The 18,557-nt window shown below is 46.7% G+C and overlaps 4 protein-coding genes across 4 annotated transcripts; 2 read left to right on the top strand and 2 right to left on the bottom strand.

Annotated features, from left to right (window-relative positions):
* Positions 1 to 2,742: 2,742 nt before the first annotated feature.
* On the top strand, positions 2,743 to 5,245 carry ALT_5903 (uncharacterized protein; the record flags this gene model as incomplete). The annotated part of the gene is made up of 4 exons (XM_033564198.2): positions 2,743 to 3,015; positions 3,074 to 3,527; positions 3,596 to 4,706; positions 4,765 to 5,245. The coding sequence occupies 4 exons, from the start codon at positions 2,743 to 2,745 to the stop codon at positions 5,243 to 5,245; spliced, it is 2,319 nt and encodes a 772-aa protein (XP_033420089.2).
* A 1,037-nt stretch (positions 5,246 to 6,282) lies between these two features.
* On the bottom strand, positions 6,283 to 7,419 carry ALT_5902 (putative choline kinase; the record flags this gene model as incomplete). Its single annotated transcript, XM_033564199.2, has 1 exon — positions 6,283 to 7,419. One exon carries the CDS (start codon positions 7,417 to 7,419, stop codon positions 6,283 to 6,285), a length of 1,137 nt encoding a protein of 378 aa, XP_033420090.2.
* A 2,875-nt stretch (positions 7,420 to 10,294) lies between these two features.
* Positions 10,295 to 14,594, top strand: ALT_5901 (uncharacterized protein; the record flags this gene model as incomplete). Its single annotated transcript, XM_089599987.1, has 7 exons — positions 10,295 to 10,637; positions 11,029 to 11,423; positions 11,476 to 11,586; positions 13,020 to 13,105; positions 13,174 to 13,442; positions 13,496 to 14,380; positions 14,440 to 14,594. The coding sequence occupies 7 exons, from the start codon at positions 10,295 to 10,297 to the stop codon at positions 14,592 to 14,594; spliced, it is 2,244 nt and encodes a 747-aa protein (XP_089455864.1).
* Positions 14,595 to 16,209: 1,615 nt separating this feature from the next.
* ALT_5900 (uncharacterized protein) lies at positions 16,210 to 17,757 on the bottom strand (the record flags this gene model as incomplete). The annotated part of the gene is made up of 1 exon (XM_033564201.2): positions 16,210 to 17,757. The coding sequence occupies one exon, from the start codon at positions 17,755 to 17,757 to the stop codon at positions 16,210 to 16,212; it is 1,548 nt and encodes a 515-aa protein (XP_033420092.2).
* Between the last annotated feature and the right edge of the window lie 800 nt (positions 17,758 to 18,557).

Here is an 18,557-nt window from a genome sequence, read left to right as displayed (position 1 = left end):
GAAACTGCAACCAAAGTGCCGACAGCCCTCAGTGTGCTTTCATGTGGCAGTGAAGTATTGTGTGGAGTAAGTGCCGGTAGGTCATGGTAAGGAGAGAGCTACACAACAGAAGAGAGGTTGCGACCAATGCAGGTGAAGCTGTAGAGGCCCTTGCCTGTCCCCTGAAGTTGGAGCTTGTATATTTAGGGCTATTGAAAACTCTACAATTGCAGTGGTCCAAAGCCGAGATACTGAGTGATAAGGACCTATCCTCAGCGCTGAAAGTTTTAGAGTTTGGATTCGCCCAGTTGACTGCTCTGGTCATCATTTGGATCCTATATAGAGTCTGTGCTGCCAAACTCGCCCTGCAACTGGATGATGCACATTAAGTGGTTACATTATCTAAAGAGGTCATTGGCTTCCTGCCAACAGACAGATTGAAGTTATATTAAATATACTCTCAAGTCTCTTCAGAGATCTAATGCTGTTGCTGTAGCAGCCCTCTTAAAAGCAGGATATCCATCTGTGAGGGTCATTAAAAGTGATGAAGGTTTCTGTAGAGTTATTGCATACTTGAAGTTGTCAGCAAGGGCAGAATCAGGTGTATTGTCTATGGATAGACGAGATAACACAACACTGACAGCAAATATTTGACCCAGCAGCGCCTGATCTGCTCGAAATCTCATGCAGTGTAATTATTGTTGACTTTGTGATTTCAGACTCTAAATACTTTGCTATTATCCTCTGAGATGGCAAGATTTGCCATATGGGACTCCCTGATCTATAACTAAATATATCCAGGAGGCAGGGGAGGATATAGCTGGTCCCGATTATATTAGTTTACCCCATGCAGAAAACACATAAGAACAGAACTGTTAATTGTTGTGTTTACTGCTGTGACTTTAGGGGGTAGTAGTGAAGCTACTTTTACAGAAGAAAGACATGAGTCGACTGCCCCATCAAGATTAGATATCTAGTGGTCTGATGGGGGTTGCTGCCGTTCCACACTGCTGGGGATGATAACCTTAGGTCTATAGAAAATATAATAGACCATGTTGTGTTGTTATATATATCTAGTCTTTGGATTCTGCAATACATTAGCTGCGCCAACTGGAACAGCCACAAACTTTATTCACAGGAGCAGCCCAGGTCGTCGGACATGATGATCTGCTAGCTTCGGTGAGTGCTGATTGGCAAGTAATCCAGCAACATTACCCCAATATAGATGTCCTCCTGTCTCCATCCACTCAAGAGGCTCTGGAGAATATGTAGCTAGTAAATTTCTGCCATTGCACCTCTCATGGTGAAATGGACCTGAAAGATCCCACAAACAGGGATTAATCCTTGGCTCAGACCCAGCAGATTTCTTAATAATTAAGACATTAAGCAGCCATTCTCTTGCTAATATGCATTTGATTTATCTTGCTGCCTGCTTGACACCAGAAAACGGGGCTGAATGTGGTTGAATATCTCTGATACAGCTCACTCTCTATAGACCTAGATTAAGCTGCACTCGACTGTCTTTGCGCGCCTTGCAATCACTGTGAGCCATGTATGATTGAAAAGTTGCTGGGCGATTCTGACGCCCGAGCTACTGACCTTTTTCTCATATAAACCATCCTCATACTGGCAGGGGCATGGTACCAATCGCTCTTATATTAAAGCAAAAAGATAAGAGCTTATAATTTACATAGTGGTCACGTTTGGGCATAACCAAGAGTAAGGGAAGGAAAACAATGAGTGTATTCATCATGCCGCAAAACGGAAGGAATGCTGATGGTAGACCAAGAAGGAAGCGGATGCTTAGAAGAACAGGTGACCTTTATGAATAGTCTTCTAAAGTTGACAGAATACAGTCCATTTCCTTCCTATTAGCTTTGTAAGCCTTTAATTTCTGGGACACTTCTGTCATACATTTGAGCTTCCCCAAGACAGACAACAATGCAAGCTGAAACTGTCTTACTGGAGTGGGAGATGTAACCTTATCTGTAGCAGTATAGTTTGAGATTTTTCCGGCATGAGTTAGAAGACGCCATTACTGGGAGCATAATGGAGATGGATATATTGGGGTTGCGTAACATATCGATCCCCAAAGGGGACAAGGTTTCCACCCATGCAGAGGAGTGACTGAAGGCTTCTCCCCTCCTGCCACTGCTTTGTCCATGAAACTACCATACCTCGGGATTGAAGGCCCAGAGCAGGCTAGAAGTATTGTAAGGTCGGCTGTCAAGGTCCGACGTCAACTGTTAAGATAGATGTGTAGGAAGCAAGATAACCGTATATTGCCTAAGCAGGGAGAACTAGTTCATCGCTGAGTTATGGAATACTTATCAATCCGCGGAGATATCTACAGCGTATTACGTGATCTAGTAGGTTGAAACCGTTCGCTGCCATCGGCGGTGGCTGCGTGTGTAGCTAAAGGGCACAAAGTCAAAACCCCCACTAAGCATCTGATCTGTGCCTCAGACCAGTTCCATGGTTCCAGTCCCCGCAGACAGAGACCCAGATTGGCCTTTGGAGAGGCAAACAGCTCTTGCGTAATAAATATGGTCTAACCTGACGTTTTTAGGGGTTCGGCATTCCAAACTTATTGAGCAACCCCTCGTCCCCTCCCGTTACTTCCAGTTACTTCGGAATCATCTGAAGCTGTTGTATAATATTAGTCGAACGCCCTATGTACCCCACCAGGGGTAATCTCCCGATGCATGGGGAGAGATCATAGCGCTAAAAAAGGGAGAAAGGAGAAAAGGACAGGGCAAAAATATGAACCAGCTCGGCGAGTCAGATGTTATCGTCAATACAGTTTTCCTTGCTCTTGCCACTGTTTTTGTGGCTGCGCGATTCATATCTCGCATGTACATTGTTCATCGGGTATCCGTGTCAGACTATGCGATGCTGATCGGCTGGGTCCTTGTCTCTGGCCTCTCAGCTGCCAATATCTATGCCACCACGAAAGGCCTCGGACTACGTGAAGGGGTCCTTGAAAGCTGGAGGGATCCACTGGCTCGGGCCGAGTACGTTTTTGGTGTGCTCTATGTATGTTGTGAGTCATCTCAGGAGGGCCTTTCTACTTTATCCAACAATGCGAATATAGTATCCCGCTCTGGCGGCCATCAAGTTATCGATCCTCCTGTTTTACCTGATGCTGATAAAAGAGGAGTTCATCTTCCGTCTTGCAACCTACATCACTCTCTGGGTAGTCCTACTGGCGGGGTTTGCTTTGACATTGGTCAATCTTTTCCCTTGTCGTCCTCTCTCTGCTTCTTTTCAGATTACAACGCCTCCTGGAACATATTGTATCGACATTGTCGCCCTCTATATTTCCACGGCTACCATTGATATCATCACTGATGTTGCTATTGTTTCTCTTCCAATGCCGGTCCTATGGCGTGTACGACTCCCGCGAAGGCAGAAGGTTATTCTGCTGCTCACCTTCGGAACGGGAGTGTTTGTGATTGTGATCAGCGTCCTGTGCACGGAATTTCTCTTACAGAAAGCAATTCAACGGGCGACCAAAGCCCAACCGCCCAGTGTCCACGATCTGTCCTGTAGGCTTTGCTTCACGTCGCTTACTTTTCCTATTTGGCGCCGGCACCCGCTGACCACATCGCCATAGATTACGATGCATATGTCTTTTTATGGTCAGCTCTTGAACTGACCCTCGGGATCATGTGTGGCTGCGTACCGATGCTAAAGCCTCTCATCGGCCGTCTCCTTCCGCGGCTTCTCTACTCTTCCAGCCTTGCCAGTCAACGGACGGAGCATGAGCCATTCGCCTTGTCGGAAGATGCTGCTCCACCGAGCCCAAGGGAAAGCACCCCAGCTATACCACTTTCCTCTATGGACCAAATACCTCATCAGCAAACTTTCATATCGACGTCTGGAGGGGGACCAGTCAGTCCACCCCCAGAATTTGTCCGAATAGCCGGATCGAAGAACATTCTAGCCATGAGTGGACGAGAATCCATGATGCCACTTGCCGCGATCTTCACCATTTTCTTGCTGTGGGGGTTCGCTTACGGCATTATTATTACATTCTACTGGGAATTTTCGCAAGCTAGCCATCGTAGCCAAGATGTGAGCTTTGCCTTGCACGCGACTTTTTTCGGAGCCTATCTTTTCGGGCCCATTCTCGTAGCAAAACCTAGTTTGCAAAGATGGGGCTTCAAAATCACCGTCGTCGCCGGCCTTTCCATCTTCGGGTGCGGAATGCTGTTATTTTGGCCGGCTACAGTGCTTGTCTCACTCCCAGAGCTCTTCATTGCTAGCTTCGTAGCTGGGCTGGGAATCTCTGTTCTTGAAACGTCTGTGGATCTCTTCGTTGCACTCTGTGGGCCACAGGGTCAAGGCGGAATACGACTGAGCATCGCCCGAGGTATCCAAGCTGTCGGTTGGGCAGTATCACCTATATTTGCTCAGCAGGTGCTCTTCAAGCATACAACTAGTGCATCAGCATTGGTCACTGTTCAGTGGATATTTCTTGTCCACGCGATAGTGCCACTGATGCTGGTGGTTATGTTCAGTCTCCTGCCGCTTCCCGAGGTGTCTGACGAAGAGCTTAATGAACTTGCTGAGCAATGTCAACAAGACATCGCACCGTTCGTGTGCGGGGTTCATGTCGCCTGGATAACTTTGGTCCTAGCATTCCTGGCGCAATTCTGCACCATTGGTAGTCAGGAAGCCTCTCATACAAATTTCAAGTCCCTTGTTATATTCAACGTACCATAGTAAGCCTCTCCTCACACCACTAAAGGCCCATCTGTTTTCGAGCTAACCTCTCTGCAGCCCTCATCCGCCAGTCTACGGCTTTACCGCTATCAGATGTTCCGCATTTGCCGCTGGTTGTTTTGTAACCGCACTGGGACTATGCTTCGTCAAGCCGCGCCAGGTTCTGCTGATCCTGTATCTGTGCGCTATCATTTTCTCTATCCTCACCATGATGATAGAAGGCTACTCAGGCATTGTGATGGCTATCGTCGTTTCATTCTTCAGCGCTGGCATTTTCCCTATTACCTTTGTGGTCGGTATCCACGGCATGGGGCGACATACGAAGAGTGCAGCAGCAATTTTGACTACAGCAGCCACTGGCGGCGCGCTGTTTCCATCCATTCAAAATATTATATCTGTGTCACACGGGTACCGATATGGTTTCTGCATTGAGGTCGCGCTTTTCTCCGCTGGTTCGCTCTTTTCATGCTATCTAAATTTCGTTCCGGCTGCTCGGAAACAGGCTGCTACCGCCACCCATAACCTCGACAGGGGATGATTAGGGGAATGCAAGGTCGTTATAAAGCAGTATAGTGTGAATATCATATCCCATACTGAATCCCTAACAGCCATTGTATCGTTGTCATAAGATCCAATAATATGATTATCCCTACAAACAGCACATCCTACTTCATTCACCCCCTTAAAGACACATACTCATACTATAAGTCAGTTAACTATCTTCTGCATACAGATTGGATTCGTTAAGCTGCGCAAGCTAAGAATAATACCTGATGTGACATCCTGTATCTGGACTAGCGTGTTGAAAATGGACTTTTCTCCGGATAACCCGTTTCAACACACGCGGGTTCAGGTGTTGGCGTGGGTTCCCAGGTCTACGCTCCTCTACCACCTGAACCCAGCCTGACCCCTACTCTAGCTGTTAGGTTGCATATATCCATAGTTCAATGACTAGGAAAGACCCTGGTGCAAGTTATTGCTGATGCATAAAATTATTATTTAATAGTGACCAATAAGGTAATAAAACAAATGCAGATGTTAACTAGAAGAAGGAAATTCTGGCTGGTGGAATAGCGACATTTCTTTTTTACAAGCCTAATTTGACTTCGCAGCAACAGACAGAAAATCAAGACAAGGAAAAAGAAAATGAGCGAAAACAATCAGCGTAGAATTAGACAGCGCAAAACAGCGCCCTAAAAGCAAAGTGGTTCAAATCTGCTGTTTAACCACCTCACTGCCCTCTGGAAAGAGAGGAAGAATGGGAAAAGAAATGAATTAGCTAAACACCACACATCCACACGCCTGCACACTCTTTAAGTGTGTCATATCACATGCATTTGGCGAAGATGGGCCGCTGCCATCGATAACACGCCGGTTATAGGCCATGAATCTGGTAGTGTTACCTTTCTCGAATTAGTACGGGAAAATGGGAAAGAATAGTCAAAAATGTATCACTTCTCCGGATTTGCTGTATTGGAGGGAGTCTTCAGCTTCTTTTAAATTTCCCTGCCTATAGCTATCCCTTCAAGCCTGACAAGTACAATCTAACTGCATGAGTCTATACATGTAATTGTATCACGGATCCTCTAGCCTAAGTTTGGCATACTGATCCACAAACTCATCAAAAAGCTTGTTAAGCCCAAGAAGATTCAAGGAATCTTTATCATCTTCTTCACTCATGAAGCACAGCATATTGTGGATGTCAAACCCGATTGCCAACATATATCCATATTCAGATTCCAGGAACACCTGATCCCGGGTATCTGAATCACCAGTTAGCTTGTTCCACTGAGTGGCGTACTCCTCGCAGAAGTGTCTCTTCTCCTCTTCTGTGTACTTTCTGCAATTTGCTATCCTGCTCTCCTTGTCAAACCATTTGAACATCTTCTGCATAAAATGCCCACCAATGTCAAGCGCTCGATAATTCTGCATCACAAACTCGAAGTCAATCAAGGCAACTCTGCTCTCTCCCTCCTTCGGATCATTCTTCACCATCACATTCATGAACTGCATGTCATGGATACACCATCCTGTCTTTCCTCCTATGGATTTCAGCTTGTCCACCACATTTTGCAACCTTGTCCAAAAATTGTAATCGACCAGGTTGTCCAGATTGACACCTCCTTCTCTCCCAAGTACCTTCAGCTTGTCCATCTTGTGGTACTTCTTGAGTCCGTTGAGGATGGCTTCGTAGTATGGCTCCACGGCCCTTTTCTCCAGTGGCATCTTCAAAACATGGAGCTTTGCCAGTGCTTTAGCAATATCCGCTCGGATGACCGTGTTCTCAACGTCCTCCGGTTCCAAGTTACGTGCGTCAAGGAACTCGTCAATTCTCCCGAGTGTGCCATCTTGTGTCTTGAAGAATCCATAAACTTTGGCTCCCAGGCCAGATCCGCCGTACTCGTAGCACAAGAGCGCTTCCTCATGCTTACTCGGTGCCAGATGCTTCAAAGTTCCGAGATCGCTCCCAGTGCCATTATGAAATTTGATGAACACCTTTAAGGGCTCAGCAGATGTGCCAGTAGCCGGCTTCGGTCGCTCCACGGGACAGTGGGCGTTGGCAAATGATGCATGGTACGACATCGTCAGGGTCTCTGGGTCCACGGATGGCCATTCTTCCGTCAGAAATGAGCTGATGATGTCTCTGACATTTCTTTTGGTAGGAACTTTGTCTTTGGGAAGAGTCACAGGCACAGTTATCAATGTGACCATCTTGCTTTAATGTATGAAAGTGTGCTCAATGAACAGGTGAAGGCAAAGAAATAACTATCATAAAATATGTGTTAACCGCGAGGCGTAATGATCTATTGGGGATATTTCTTAGGTTCTAAGTGTCGTTTCTAAGTGTCTGCGCTACAGCTCAATTATAAGAATGATTGGTTCAGCACTGAAGATTTTGGATTTGTGATCCGCAGGAAGGGCGTCGGGGTCTCAAACTTATCTAGTGCCAAACCGGGAACCCCAGCGTCTCAATCTGAGTTTTAATTGTACAATGTCCTACTTTTGCCTTGTATTGCGTGTAGTTTCCAACCCGGGAAAATACCGTTGCTGTTGCCTAGACATTTTTACGACCAAGGGTTGTCTGCGCTGATCTGACCTGCCCCTATTAGTAATTCTCAGTGATGCAGGGCGCTATAATTCTTGCGGATACTTTTGATTATACGTTTGCTGCACTAGGCGTGGTTTGCGGCTGGCTTTGCTGTGTCGCTACCCAGTCCAAGTCGCCAGCAACTAGACCATATTTTTTCAAGACATCAAAAACTCTCCGGATCAGTGTTGGCGGGCTTTACGGTGTCCTGGAAGAGGTATCTGACTGGAGGTAGAGTCCCATCCACGACATCCAGGATGCCCTTGACAGCGCCCAAAGCAGTGAAACAAATATCAAGGGTGTAGTAGGTGCTGATGTTGGCGATTCCAACACAACTATGTGTGTAGAAGCTCATATACTGGCGGACGTGGTCAGGCAGAGAGTTGCATTTGATGTGAATTTGGGTAAGTTCAACCCTAGTTAGCACTGAACTACTGTGATCTAGGTTTAAATTCTTGCGTGACATGTTTGCCATGTGCACAACCAGTGGAATCAGTGTCCTGATCCTGCCTGTCCAGGTGTATTGGCTGGTTATATTGACATCGCTGACCATATGTGACATGTATATGGAGGGTGATGCTTCCAGTCACGCCTGAGATTGTATATCACTTTATAACGAGGACTATAGGCATTATCTGTGACCAGCATTTAAAAAGATAAATAATGTATACCCATCTCTGGTGAGCACATTTCCTTTGCACTACAACCCTACTGCGCTCGCAGAATGTTACTTGTAAACAGGACAGAAGCATTGCTTAATGGAACCTATAACAAGAACTGGCTCACCCAGTAAGAGGCCTTACACTGCTGATGCACTTATCACTAGAAAGATAACCGGCAAGCGTCAATCTCCCAACACTCCAGTATCCAGGTTGGCACCATCTAGGACTCCTAATTGGATCCAAGACAATCACTACCGTTGGATATGAATATAACAGTAACCCTCACTTCTTCATGACAATGAATACTTGCAAGATGCTAACTTCTCATGGACAAATTCCTATCAGGTTGCTAGAGTAGAAATCACACAGCTGCCCCACCAACGATCCCTAGAGCCTGCTCGCGTTTCCAAAGATCTACTACACTATATTTAACTATGTTGTCTTTGCTACAATCATACATCATCCATTCAGCTCAGCTTTTGGCGATACATCTGTTATTAATAGCACATGTAATCTGTTTTGGCTATCAGGCCGATTATGCACTATAGGTTAGGCTCGATCGAGTAATCAATAGGCCTTCATGAGCAGGATTCGTTCTGATTGAGATAAAGTTAATATCCAGTTCTCCATACTGGAAATATTCAGGCTTCCAGACTAGAGCAGCATCACCAACATTCCAGTGAAAATCATGTCGTAACTTCGGATCTCATTGTTTTACTACATAATGTTAATTATCAGCATTCTTCAATTTGATGTGAACGCACTAAATGGAAATCCTCATTTTTGTTCTATTTTGTCATAGGGTTGCTCCAGCCTGTCATGTCCCCATCTAGCTGATGTCGCAGTAAGAAGTTCGCACAAAGGAAGCCAAAAAAAGTGACACCATGCATAGTATTAGCATCATTTTGTGCTCTGGTGGCTTTCTATCTTACTCTCAGGATATCCAGGGTTGTTCCTATGAGCTCTTTTGCCTGGGTGTTCCCCAATGCCAGAAGCCTACGCGATAACCACAACGCTTCCTTACGGAGAAAAAGGGAATGATATCATTCAACATGCTGTTAGGGGTCAGAAGGAATAATGGCTTCACTCGTCATAATTTTCGTGACGACAGTGCTGCCTTTTTGGAAAGGATGGTGGGGAAACCGGAAACGGAAAGACCACAGGGCATCTGAGACTCAAATACGTATGATCGAAATCTGCAGAGTTTCAATCCAGCACTATGTCATCGCTCAGCTGCTAATCAACGGAGACAACGTGACCTTTATCATCTCCGAGCACGAGGAGCAGAAGCTTGCTGCCGACAGGGCATTTGTGAGCGATGAATAGACTCTGGTATTGGTCTTCTCAAGTGCTCGACCGAAAAGCCAGTGTACTTACCATTGCATCAGCAGGTTCCAGCAACTGGGAGAGTCACGTACAAGCGACCTTACTCGTACGACGTTTGAAGTACGACAGCAGGTGCACATAAAGGGGGGATTGATCGACGACGTCACCTATTGACAGTTACACATATCCACATATACGGACATCTTCCTGTAACCAATTAGAGATTGGATTCTGTTGGCATTGTTTTTGCGGACTAAACAGCGCTATGCAGCTCCATGTCAAATGGAACATTGCGAATGGAAGTTATAGTATGTGCCACTTTTTCTTGAAACAGGTGGCAAGTACTAATAATAAGCTCTGAGTTAGCACACAGATATGTACCCAACCAATAGCAGCATTGTACGGCTTTACCTGGTCTTATAAGTAGCGAATGCTGAGATGTAGTTCGGCTACAGTTTTTATCCCTTTTTCCATGGAAGTCGGCTCAGGACTGGTTGTCTTACACTTGGAAATGGCATCTGAATACGTCCTTCATCTCTTGAATACTCTCTTTGCTTTTATCTTCGTTATAATATGCGTTGTAGTCTATCGTCTCTTCTTCAGCCCGCTCTCCAAATTTCCGGGACCGAAGCTGGCGGCTGCAACGCAACTATATGAAGCGTATTTCGATCTCGTTAAAGGAGGCCAATTCATGTGGGAAATAGAACGCCTGCACCGCGAATATGGCCCTATTGTCCGAATAAATCCATTCGAGGTGCACATAAGAGACCCAGACTACTACGACGCTCTCTACGCTGGGCCAACAAAGAAGAGAGATAAGGATCCCTGGTTTACCTTCATTGGGTTACCCAAGAGTACGTTTTCTACTGCGCCTCATGGATTGCACCGCATACGCAGACAGTGCTTGAGCCGCTTTTTTTCAAAACAGTCTATACTAGAATTCGAGCCTACAATACACGAGAAACTCGAACTACTGCTTGATCACTTTTATATGGCAATGAGGAGGAAGGGGGTCCTTGACTTACATAGCGCCTTTCTTTGCTTTGCAGCTGATACTGTTTCGACTTACTTCTTTGGTCCAAGCGGATGCTTTGGATACCTTGACAATCTCTACCTGACAGACGACTGGAAGAAGAAGGTGAATTCAATATTTGAACACCTAATATTAGTGAGGCACGTACCGAAGCTGCTTTATATTGGACGCAATTTCCCATGGCTTGCTGGTTTGCTGGTTCCCAAATTCAGCTATGTCAATGCAGCTGAATCGGTGTGTTGTCTATACGCTCCTACGCAATGCAGAGCTAATAGGGCAGCAGCAAATCGGCGCCACTGTCAGGAAAATACATGGCAAGTCCCTTGAAAGGGATGCTGAACATGAATTATCTGGCTGCATCCAACATACAATTGCACTAAGAGACAAGATATCCTTTGAAGAGAATGATTTGCGGCGAATGACCGACGAGGCAACATTCGTCATGGTTGCTGGGACTGATGCACCATCTCAAGTACTCGCCGTGACGATGTTCCATATACTTAAAAACCCGGAGGTGTATTGGAAACTCCGAGAGGAATTGGAAACCGTTTTTCCAGATCCTCTGGAAGCCATGTCGTGGAATAAGTTGGAGCGCATAGAATACCTGGTATAGTGCTCTATCGTCCTGAGAGACTACTGGGCTTTAATAATTGAACCAGTCAGCGATTGTGAAAGAAGGGCTGCGCATATCTGCAGTTGTTACAACGAGGCTACCCCGGATTGCACCTGATGAGGCTTTGATCTACGGCAAATGGCGCATACCTGCTGGAGTACGTAGTCTTCCCTTTACAGCACGCACGTTGCTGATAGTTACGACACAGACTCCTGTGAGCATGTCTACGCACTTCATCTTGAGAGATGAAGAGATCTTCCCAAATCCATTGGAATTTGAACCCCAGCGTTGGATGACTGTGGGGTCATCGTAAAGCCTAGAGCGGTACTTGGTACCGTTTTCTAAGGGTTCTCAGAGCTGCTTGGGCCAAAAGTATGCCCCCGCTTTAGTTCCTTCTGAATTGAGACTGACAAATACTGTTTCCAAACAGCATGACTTATTGCTGGCTCTACCTTGTCTTAGGCACAATTATCCGCAGGTTCGAGTTCGAACTTGTAGGAACCTCTGATGATAATATCCAGATTGTGCGAGACTGTTTCAATGGTCAGACTGCCCCGGGCCTCAACACCATAAACGTCAGGGTTACCAGAGAGCTATCCTGAGTAGATCGGATTTACTTGTGGCTGTCATGGTGGGATGCGCCCAGAAATCTGGCGGCAAATGCGCAACGGGTCTACTACGTAACTAAATGTATCAATGTGGAGCCGTTGCCCTGCAAGAGTCTGTAACCATCATGCATCTTGAATTTGGTGGCAAATGCGGAATGAATTAGTTTCACACAGATGCATAAGCTGCTGTAAAAGTATACTAACCATGGGTTACCTAAGTGTTTGCGGATAGCAAATCAAGCCAAAATGCAGAGGGTCTCTCTCACACTAAGGGAAAGGTATCATCACTCACCCTCTCAAGTAGAGAGTGAATCCGCCTCCCACTCCTCCGCTATGTTTTCCTTTTCTTCTTTTTTATTCGCTCCTTCGGACATTGCTTCACCGAGCATGTATGCATCACAACCTCATTACTAGCTGGAAATTAGAGGGTTATCCTTTCCCGCCTAATCCAGCATATCAGCCGGTACCGAACTATAAAGCAGTATATATGCCCACAGGTATTTCCACCTCCTGTTCCTAAATCAAGCGCATAATCCAATCATAGTGTGCAGTCGGAGTCATCGTTGGCGTCCTTATTGTATCTCGTTTTTGTGTCCAATAAATCAGAAATGGGATGCCGAGTTATTATTGCGGGTGGTGGTGTTGCTGGCCTCACCCTTGCCAATGCACTGGAGGTACCAGCTCCCTGCTTTCCAAGACCCGAGAAGTTATTTACCAGTGAAAATGGCAATTTAGAGCGCTGGTGTGGACTTCGTTTTATTAGAACGCCGGCCAGATTTTGCGCCCCAAGCTGGGGCAGCTATCGGCATATTACCCAACGGCAGCCGGGTACGATCTTGTCCTGAATTGGTTATTTTTCATTTGAATTGATATATGGACAGATCCTGGATCAACTGGGTATATGGAATAGACTGTACAGACAAGTGGTGCGGGCTCCTGTAGCGCTCTCGGCGTTATGGACTGGACGACTAACTGTGGAAAGCAACCGGCCTTCTGGTGGTCCGACCGCGACAACAATGGCAATTTGCTGAAGCCGCGTACGGATATGACAAGCTTGGTTGCGTCCAGGTAAGCCACCAAGTTGGTTTCCAGAAGAGTTACTTTCTCCCAGCGCGCTGATGCGGGCTTCATACCAGAACTGGGTACGACATGGCTTTTGGCGATCGCCAGCTCGTTTTGGATGTCTTGTCTGATAATATAAAAGACAAAAGAAATCTCCTAACCAGGAAACAAATAATTAAGGTGCATAATCACTCTTCCGGTGTGACCGTTACCTGCAGCGACCGGACCACCTATGACGGAGACATCCTCGTCGGAGCCGATGGAGCAAATAGCACGGTCCGCGAATACATGTGGAAGTTGTCCGATGCCGCGAAGCCTGGGAGCTCCTACAGGGACCGAAAATGTCAGTCAGCTGCTAAAAAGGGCGTTATAAGTTATGCTGACGAAACATCACAGCTATGGCTGCTGAATATCAATGCCTTTTCGGTATTACTTCATCGTGCGAAGACCTTCAGCCCGGCGATGCGGACTACGGATACGATAAAGACCGCGGCTTCTTCACATTTGTGGGGAGAGGAGGCAGGACATACTATTTCCTCCTGAAAAAGCTTGACCGAGCCTATACTTTAGGGGAGATCCCCCGATATGACAGAGCAGCAGCGGCCGAATTTGCACGGGAGCAGGCGGATATTAAGATCAGGCCAGATCTGACATTTGATATGCTATGGCAAAAGTCTGTCAGGTATAAACTCATTGCACTCGAGGAAGGTATTCTGCAGTCTTGGACGTGGGGACGCATTATCTGCATCGGCGACAGCGTTCACAAAGTGACGCCTAATATAGGGCAAGGCGGTAATATGTCCATAGAAAGCGCCGCAGCTTTGGCTAATACAATAAAAAGACTGGCAGAGAAATCCAGTAAAGGTGGTTGTTACCTTTCGGAGCATTCGGTCAGGGAATGCCTGCTTGCGTTTCAGGAGTCGCGACGGAGGAGATCGCAAGCAGTCGTCAATACATGCTATAGTGTCAACCGACTTCAGCTGATGAAGACGCCGTTCGACAGATTTTTACTTATGCACTGCATGCCAAGAATGGGGGACTTTTTGGCAGATCTGATATCAGAAATATTTGTTGGGGCCGAAATGCTCGATTATCTCCCACCGCCGCCAGCGTCCTTGAATGGAACAATGCCGTTCAACCCTGTTCAAGGTGTTGGACAGAAGGAAAGCAAGATCCGAAGAGCACTACTTGCATTGCCCTTGTTTGCTATGTCATTCTCGTGGCCTCTTCTGAGACGCTGTTCTCCGAAAGATATGCTTACGGGGGGAGCGTCAGGCCCTGGTATGGCTAGGCTCGTCGCAAAACAGTGGCACATTCTGTGAGTCTCTGACAACTGATAGTTGGCGTGCGAAAAGACTCATCATTACATAACAGAGACTTGACAGGGCATATGGCCTATCCGAAGTATCTCATTTTCGATTCTGGTATCATCCACACCATCTTCCTCGTGGAGTCTGCTCGCCGAGCCAGCATATTTACTCCCTTGCAGCTGTAAGCCTCTATTCCATTCATTATTTTTCTTTTTATTTTTACTTTTCCAAAGAAAGCTAAGTATATCAATCAAGCCCTCTACCCTTCGTTCTTCTTGGCCGGATTACCGGCTTGGGAATCGTTAATCCGATTTACTTGTTCGTCAACTACGTATTCAGTCCTGTCGAAGTCTTTAAAGCGACAGATATGCGCCTTACGAGTACCAAATATACAAAGGGTATCTTGCCTGTGATGGTTTTGTGGCATTATATACCCGTGCTTTTGATGTATTCCTGGCCGACGTTGCTTGGCCAGGAATCCTGGCATCTTTTCTGGAAGATAAACCCTCTCCTGATTTCGGTCTCTTTATTGCTCATATCGCGCTGTTTTGCCGATACGACCATGCAGGACAGGGTCCACAATCCGAATTGTGATCTGCCAACTATCTATTCTACTCTGGGACTAACAACTGCCCTATCCGCAGCTGCACGTGTGCGCAATTTTGCCGACGAATCGACATTCCCCTCAAACATGCTGGCACTGGCCAGTGCTTCGAGAGAGGATGATATTTGTATATTCACCGACTCACTGATTAACGAAACCCTCGTCTCCCTTTCAGTATTCACATGGCTCGGCTACTTGTTTTGGGATTTGAAATATTCGGGCATGATTCAAGCCGGCTACCTTAAGATTATTCTATGTTTGTGTGCTACCATTCTCAGTCTTGGTCCGGGAGTTGCGGCGGGCTCTGCATGGATATGGCGTGAAACTATCATAGCACACAACAGGCATAAATTCGCTATCACAGAAAAGGAAGCTCCTGGGATGTCCATCACTTGGAGGACGTGAACGTCAACAAGATATTTTATCAGCAACATCTCGATAGGCTGTTTCAAATATTTGAGGTGGAACCAAGTTGCTCTCTGAAATTGCCAGCACCTACAGTTTTGCTATTAACCTCAATGTGAGATTGTGCTCCAGCGAGGCATATTTATTTAGCAGTCTTTTCGAATTGGAGAACTATTGACTTTGCTAGAATTGGACTACCATCTTCATGAGTATGGGGTCTCCCCTCTGTGTCAATATTAGCGTAGATCATCGTATTTCCGCAGGAGGCCCAACAATGTGGAGCAAGTAGTAAAATTGAGCTAATTAAGTCTTTGTATAAGGCAACAACCAACGAGGCAGGAATGAAATTTCCCAGTTACAGTAAATCTCCCCCCTTCGAACATGACCAATTCCGGACGCAACTGGTTCAGCAGACAACCCATCTCGAGATCTCGAGCACACGGAATTGGCAGCAGAGGAGACTGGAGCGAGATGACTTCTCTTTATCCAGACCCCAGGGCAACATGATGATCTGGTGTAGGCTTACCTGGGCATCAATGTTTGGTTTTTTTGTCCTGGCGATGCTACGCAAGTCGAATAGAGCAGTCTGCTTGCTTCCCTGATTGCATGCCGGGAATCTTTTCACATGTTCAGGATTCTCTCATCCCTCGTTGGCAAGGTTCCGCACTCGTCTGAATCTACGGCAAAGTTGGCCAGCTGTGCTGTCCAGACTAGAGTCATTTTCTGTTCGGTTTGGTACAATGACCGATTGTCTAGCATGGATTATTTAACATGATGAGACTTTCTGTTTGTTATATCAGAAGAGACTCGATATGCAATCCCTCCCGCGCGCAGAACGTATACGAAATATCCAACCTGACCGCAGACTGTTCACTGGCGACATGTACCCAAGACAAAGCCTCAATCCTCTGGCACGCAGCAATCTGTTCCATGCTCTGTATCATTTGCCCCTCCTCAAACCCACCCTCTTCAATCTCAATCACCCGCTCAACCACCCTGGCAGCAGAGATGCTATCCCAAACGGCCTCCTGTGTCGGTTGCTCTCGTAGGATACTCAAGACCTCACGTCGGACCATGGGATGCCTGCATTTGACCCCTATTATGTAAAGCAAGGGGATGATTCCTATCTCCGGTGTAAAAGTCGGCCTTAAAGTCTCCGGATACCGCTCATGCGCCGCTGCTAACTCGCCCGCCAAGGCCACGCATTGCTGGAACTGGGGCAGGAAGTTGTCGTAGTCCATTTCTCTGCCAGGTCCGCAACAACTGAGAAGAATGCATGCGACAGTATGTTGAAGGCGCAGCAGTGATACAAGCGGGTAAGTTTCAGAGCCTGTCTCATAGGATCTGCCTTGTCGCAGTGTGTTTTTGAAGGAACTCAGCCACGTTTTCAACTGCCCAAGTACGATATCCTTAAGTGACAAAAGCGTCGGCGGCATCCTGTCCATTGCAGACATTTGCTGCACCGTGTGACGCAGTCTCATTACCCGAGCGACAACAATCTGGAGGTGGTCGGCAGCTAGGTCGAGGGACGGAAATGTACCGTCAGGTGGAAACTGGGACACAAATTTGTCTTGGATGTCGACTGGAGTCCAGTCGACCAGAAATAATACAGCCTGCATGTCGAGACGGCGGATCTGTCTTGTGACCTGGTAGATAAGCGTGCGAACCTCAGAGGGTTCCGAATTGTCATAGGTACTGTTGTTGTCTAGTATAGCTTTGTCGATGTTGCGTGAGAGCTCCACACCTCCGCGCAGGTGCTTCACTGCTTGTACATAATTGCCTGCCAGATGATCAAAGCAGGTGAAGAGATAGCAGACCAAAAGCGTGACGGCTGTTCCTTCGGTGCTGTTGCCACTTTCCTGGTCCAAAAGAAGGCGAATGGCCCGATTATAGTGAAACAGGGGAGCATTATCCCGTAGCCAGTCTCTCGAAGATTGCGGGTGACGCATACGGTCGCTCGAATCGCGATACAGGTAGTTTCGGTGGATCAAGGCCAGAGCAATGGCGGCATACCGCACCGATGGCACTGTTTGGGAGAAGAACATGAGAGTCTTACGCCATGATTCGCAGGGGCGATATCCATTCAGATGTTTGATCGAAATATACTCGAAAAACCACATTGCCTCTACCTGAGCTGACCCAGTCACTGGCAAGATCATAAAGGGTCCGAGATCTTGCCAAATGAGGCCATCGTATTTCGGGTACCCCTTTTTAGGAAGATATGCACTGATCGTGGAGCAAGGATTGTAACTGTTGCAACTCTCCGCTCTGTCAGCCTTCTCATTGTGATGAGAAGTTGATTCAATCTTGGTCTTTTCATGCTTGAAAGCGAGGGGCATTTCACTATAGCCGTCACAGGTGCGACCTGTGGACTGGCATTTCAAGCATGAAGGCCGAGATAGATCGCATTTTATTCGTCTTATTCTGGTGCATCGAGGCTGAGTGTCATCTTTTGGATCTCTGAACACAATTGATCGCTCTGTAGCAATACATGTAGTCATGACTCACTTGCAAGTCTTACAGCCCAGTCTTGACTTTGGAGAGAACTTGCGAGGCTTTCTTCTCCACGCTTGGTTTGTCGTTTTGGTGTTCCCCTTAATCTCATCCATCGCTTTGGTGTTAGCTGGCCTAGGTTTGCGGTTCGCGCCGTTTTAAGCAGTGGGCACTCCCGGGGCCACCATGTGCACGCGGCATTCGCTTCGAAAAGCAATCTATGTTGGGCGCCAATCGAAGTTCAGAAGGACTGTCTATTCGTCTGTTCGTATGCCAGCGGGGAAGACATCTCCCACATCTTTGCGATGGACGCTTGAACGAGAAAAGACAGACGGTACAAAAACAGAAGGCCGGAAATCAATTAAATAGGCCAAAGACAAACTAACCGATTCTGATACAGATTAGTGCATGTCATGGTAAGTTTTAATTGGCTAGTTCGTATAAGTGGGGGACCATGGAAGGAGAGTGCTCAATCTTGGAGAAGACGGAGTAGCGTACGGAGTAAGTCTAAACCAGCCATGATAAACCCTGATAGACTAGTCTGTACAAGCGGGGCGCCAATTAACGCAGAGCTTCTACCTATTCAACTCCAGTGAGGAGGGGGTTCAATACTGAGGTGCGATGGGCAGATATCTCTCTGTGGATC

This window comes from Aspergillus lentulus (genome assembly GCF_001445615.1).
Source record: "Aspergillus lentulus DNA, contig: Alt09, strain: IFM 54703, whole genome shotgun sequence".
NCBI classification, from domain to species: Eukaryota; Fungi; Ascomycota; class Eurotiomycetes; order Eurotiales; family Aspergillaceae; genus Aspergillus; species Aspergillus lentulus.
Note: the sequence above shows the minus strand (reverse complement) of the source record. Positions and strands in the feature narration are given on the sequence as shown.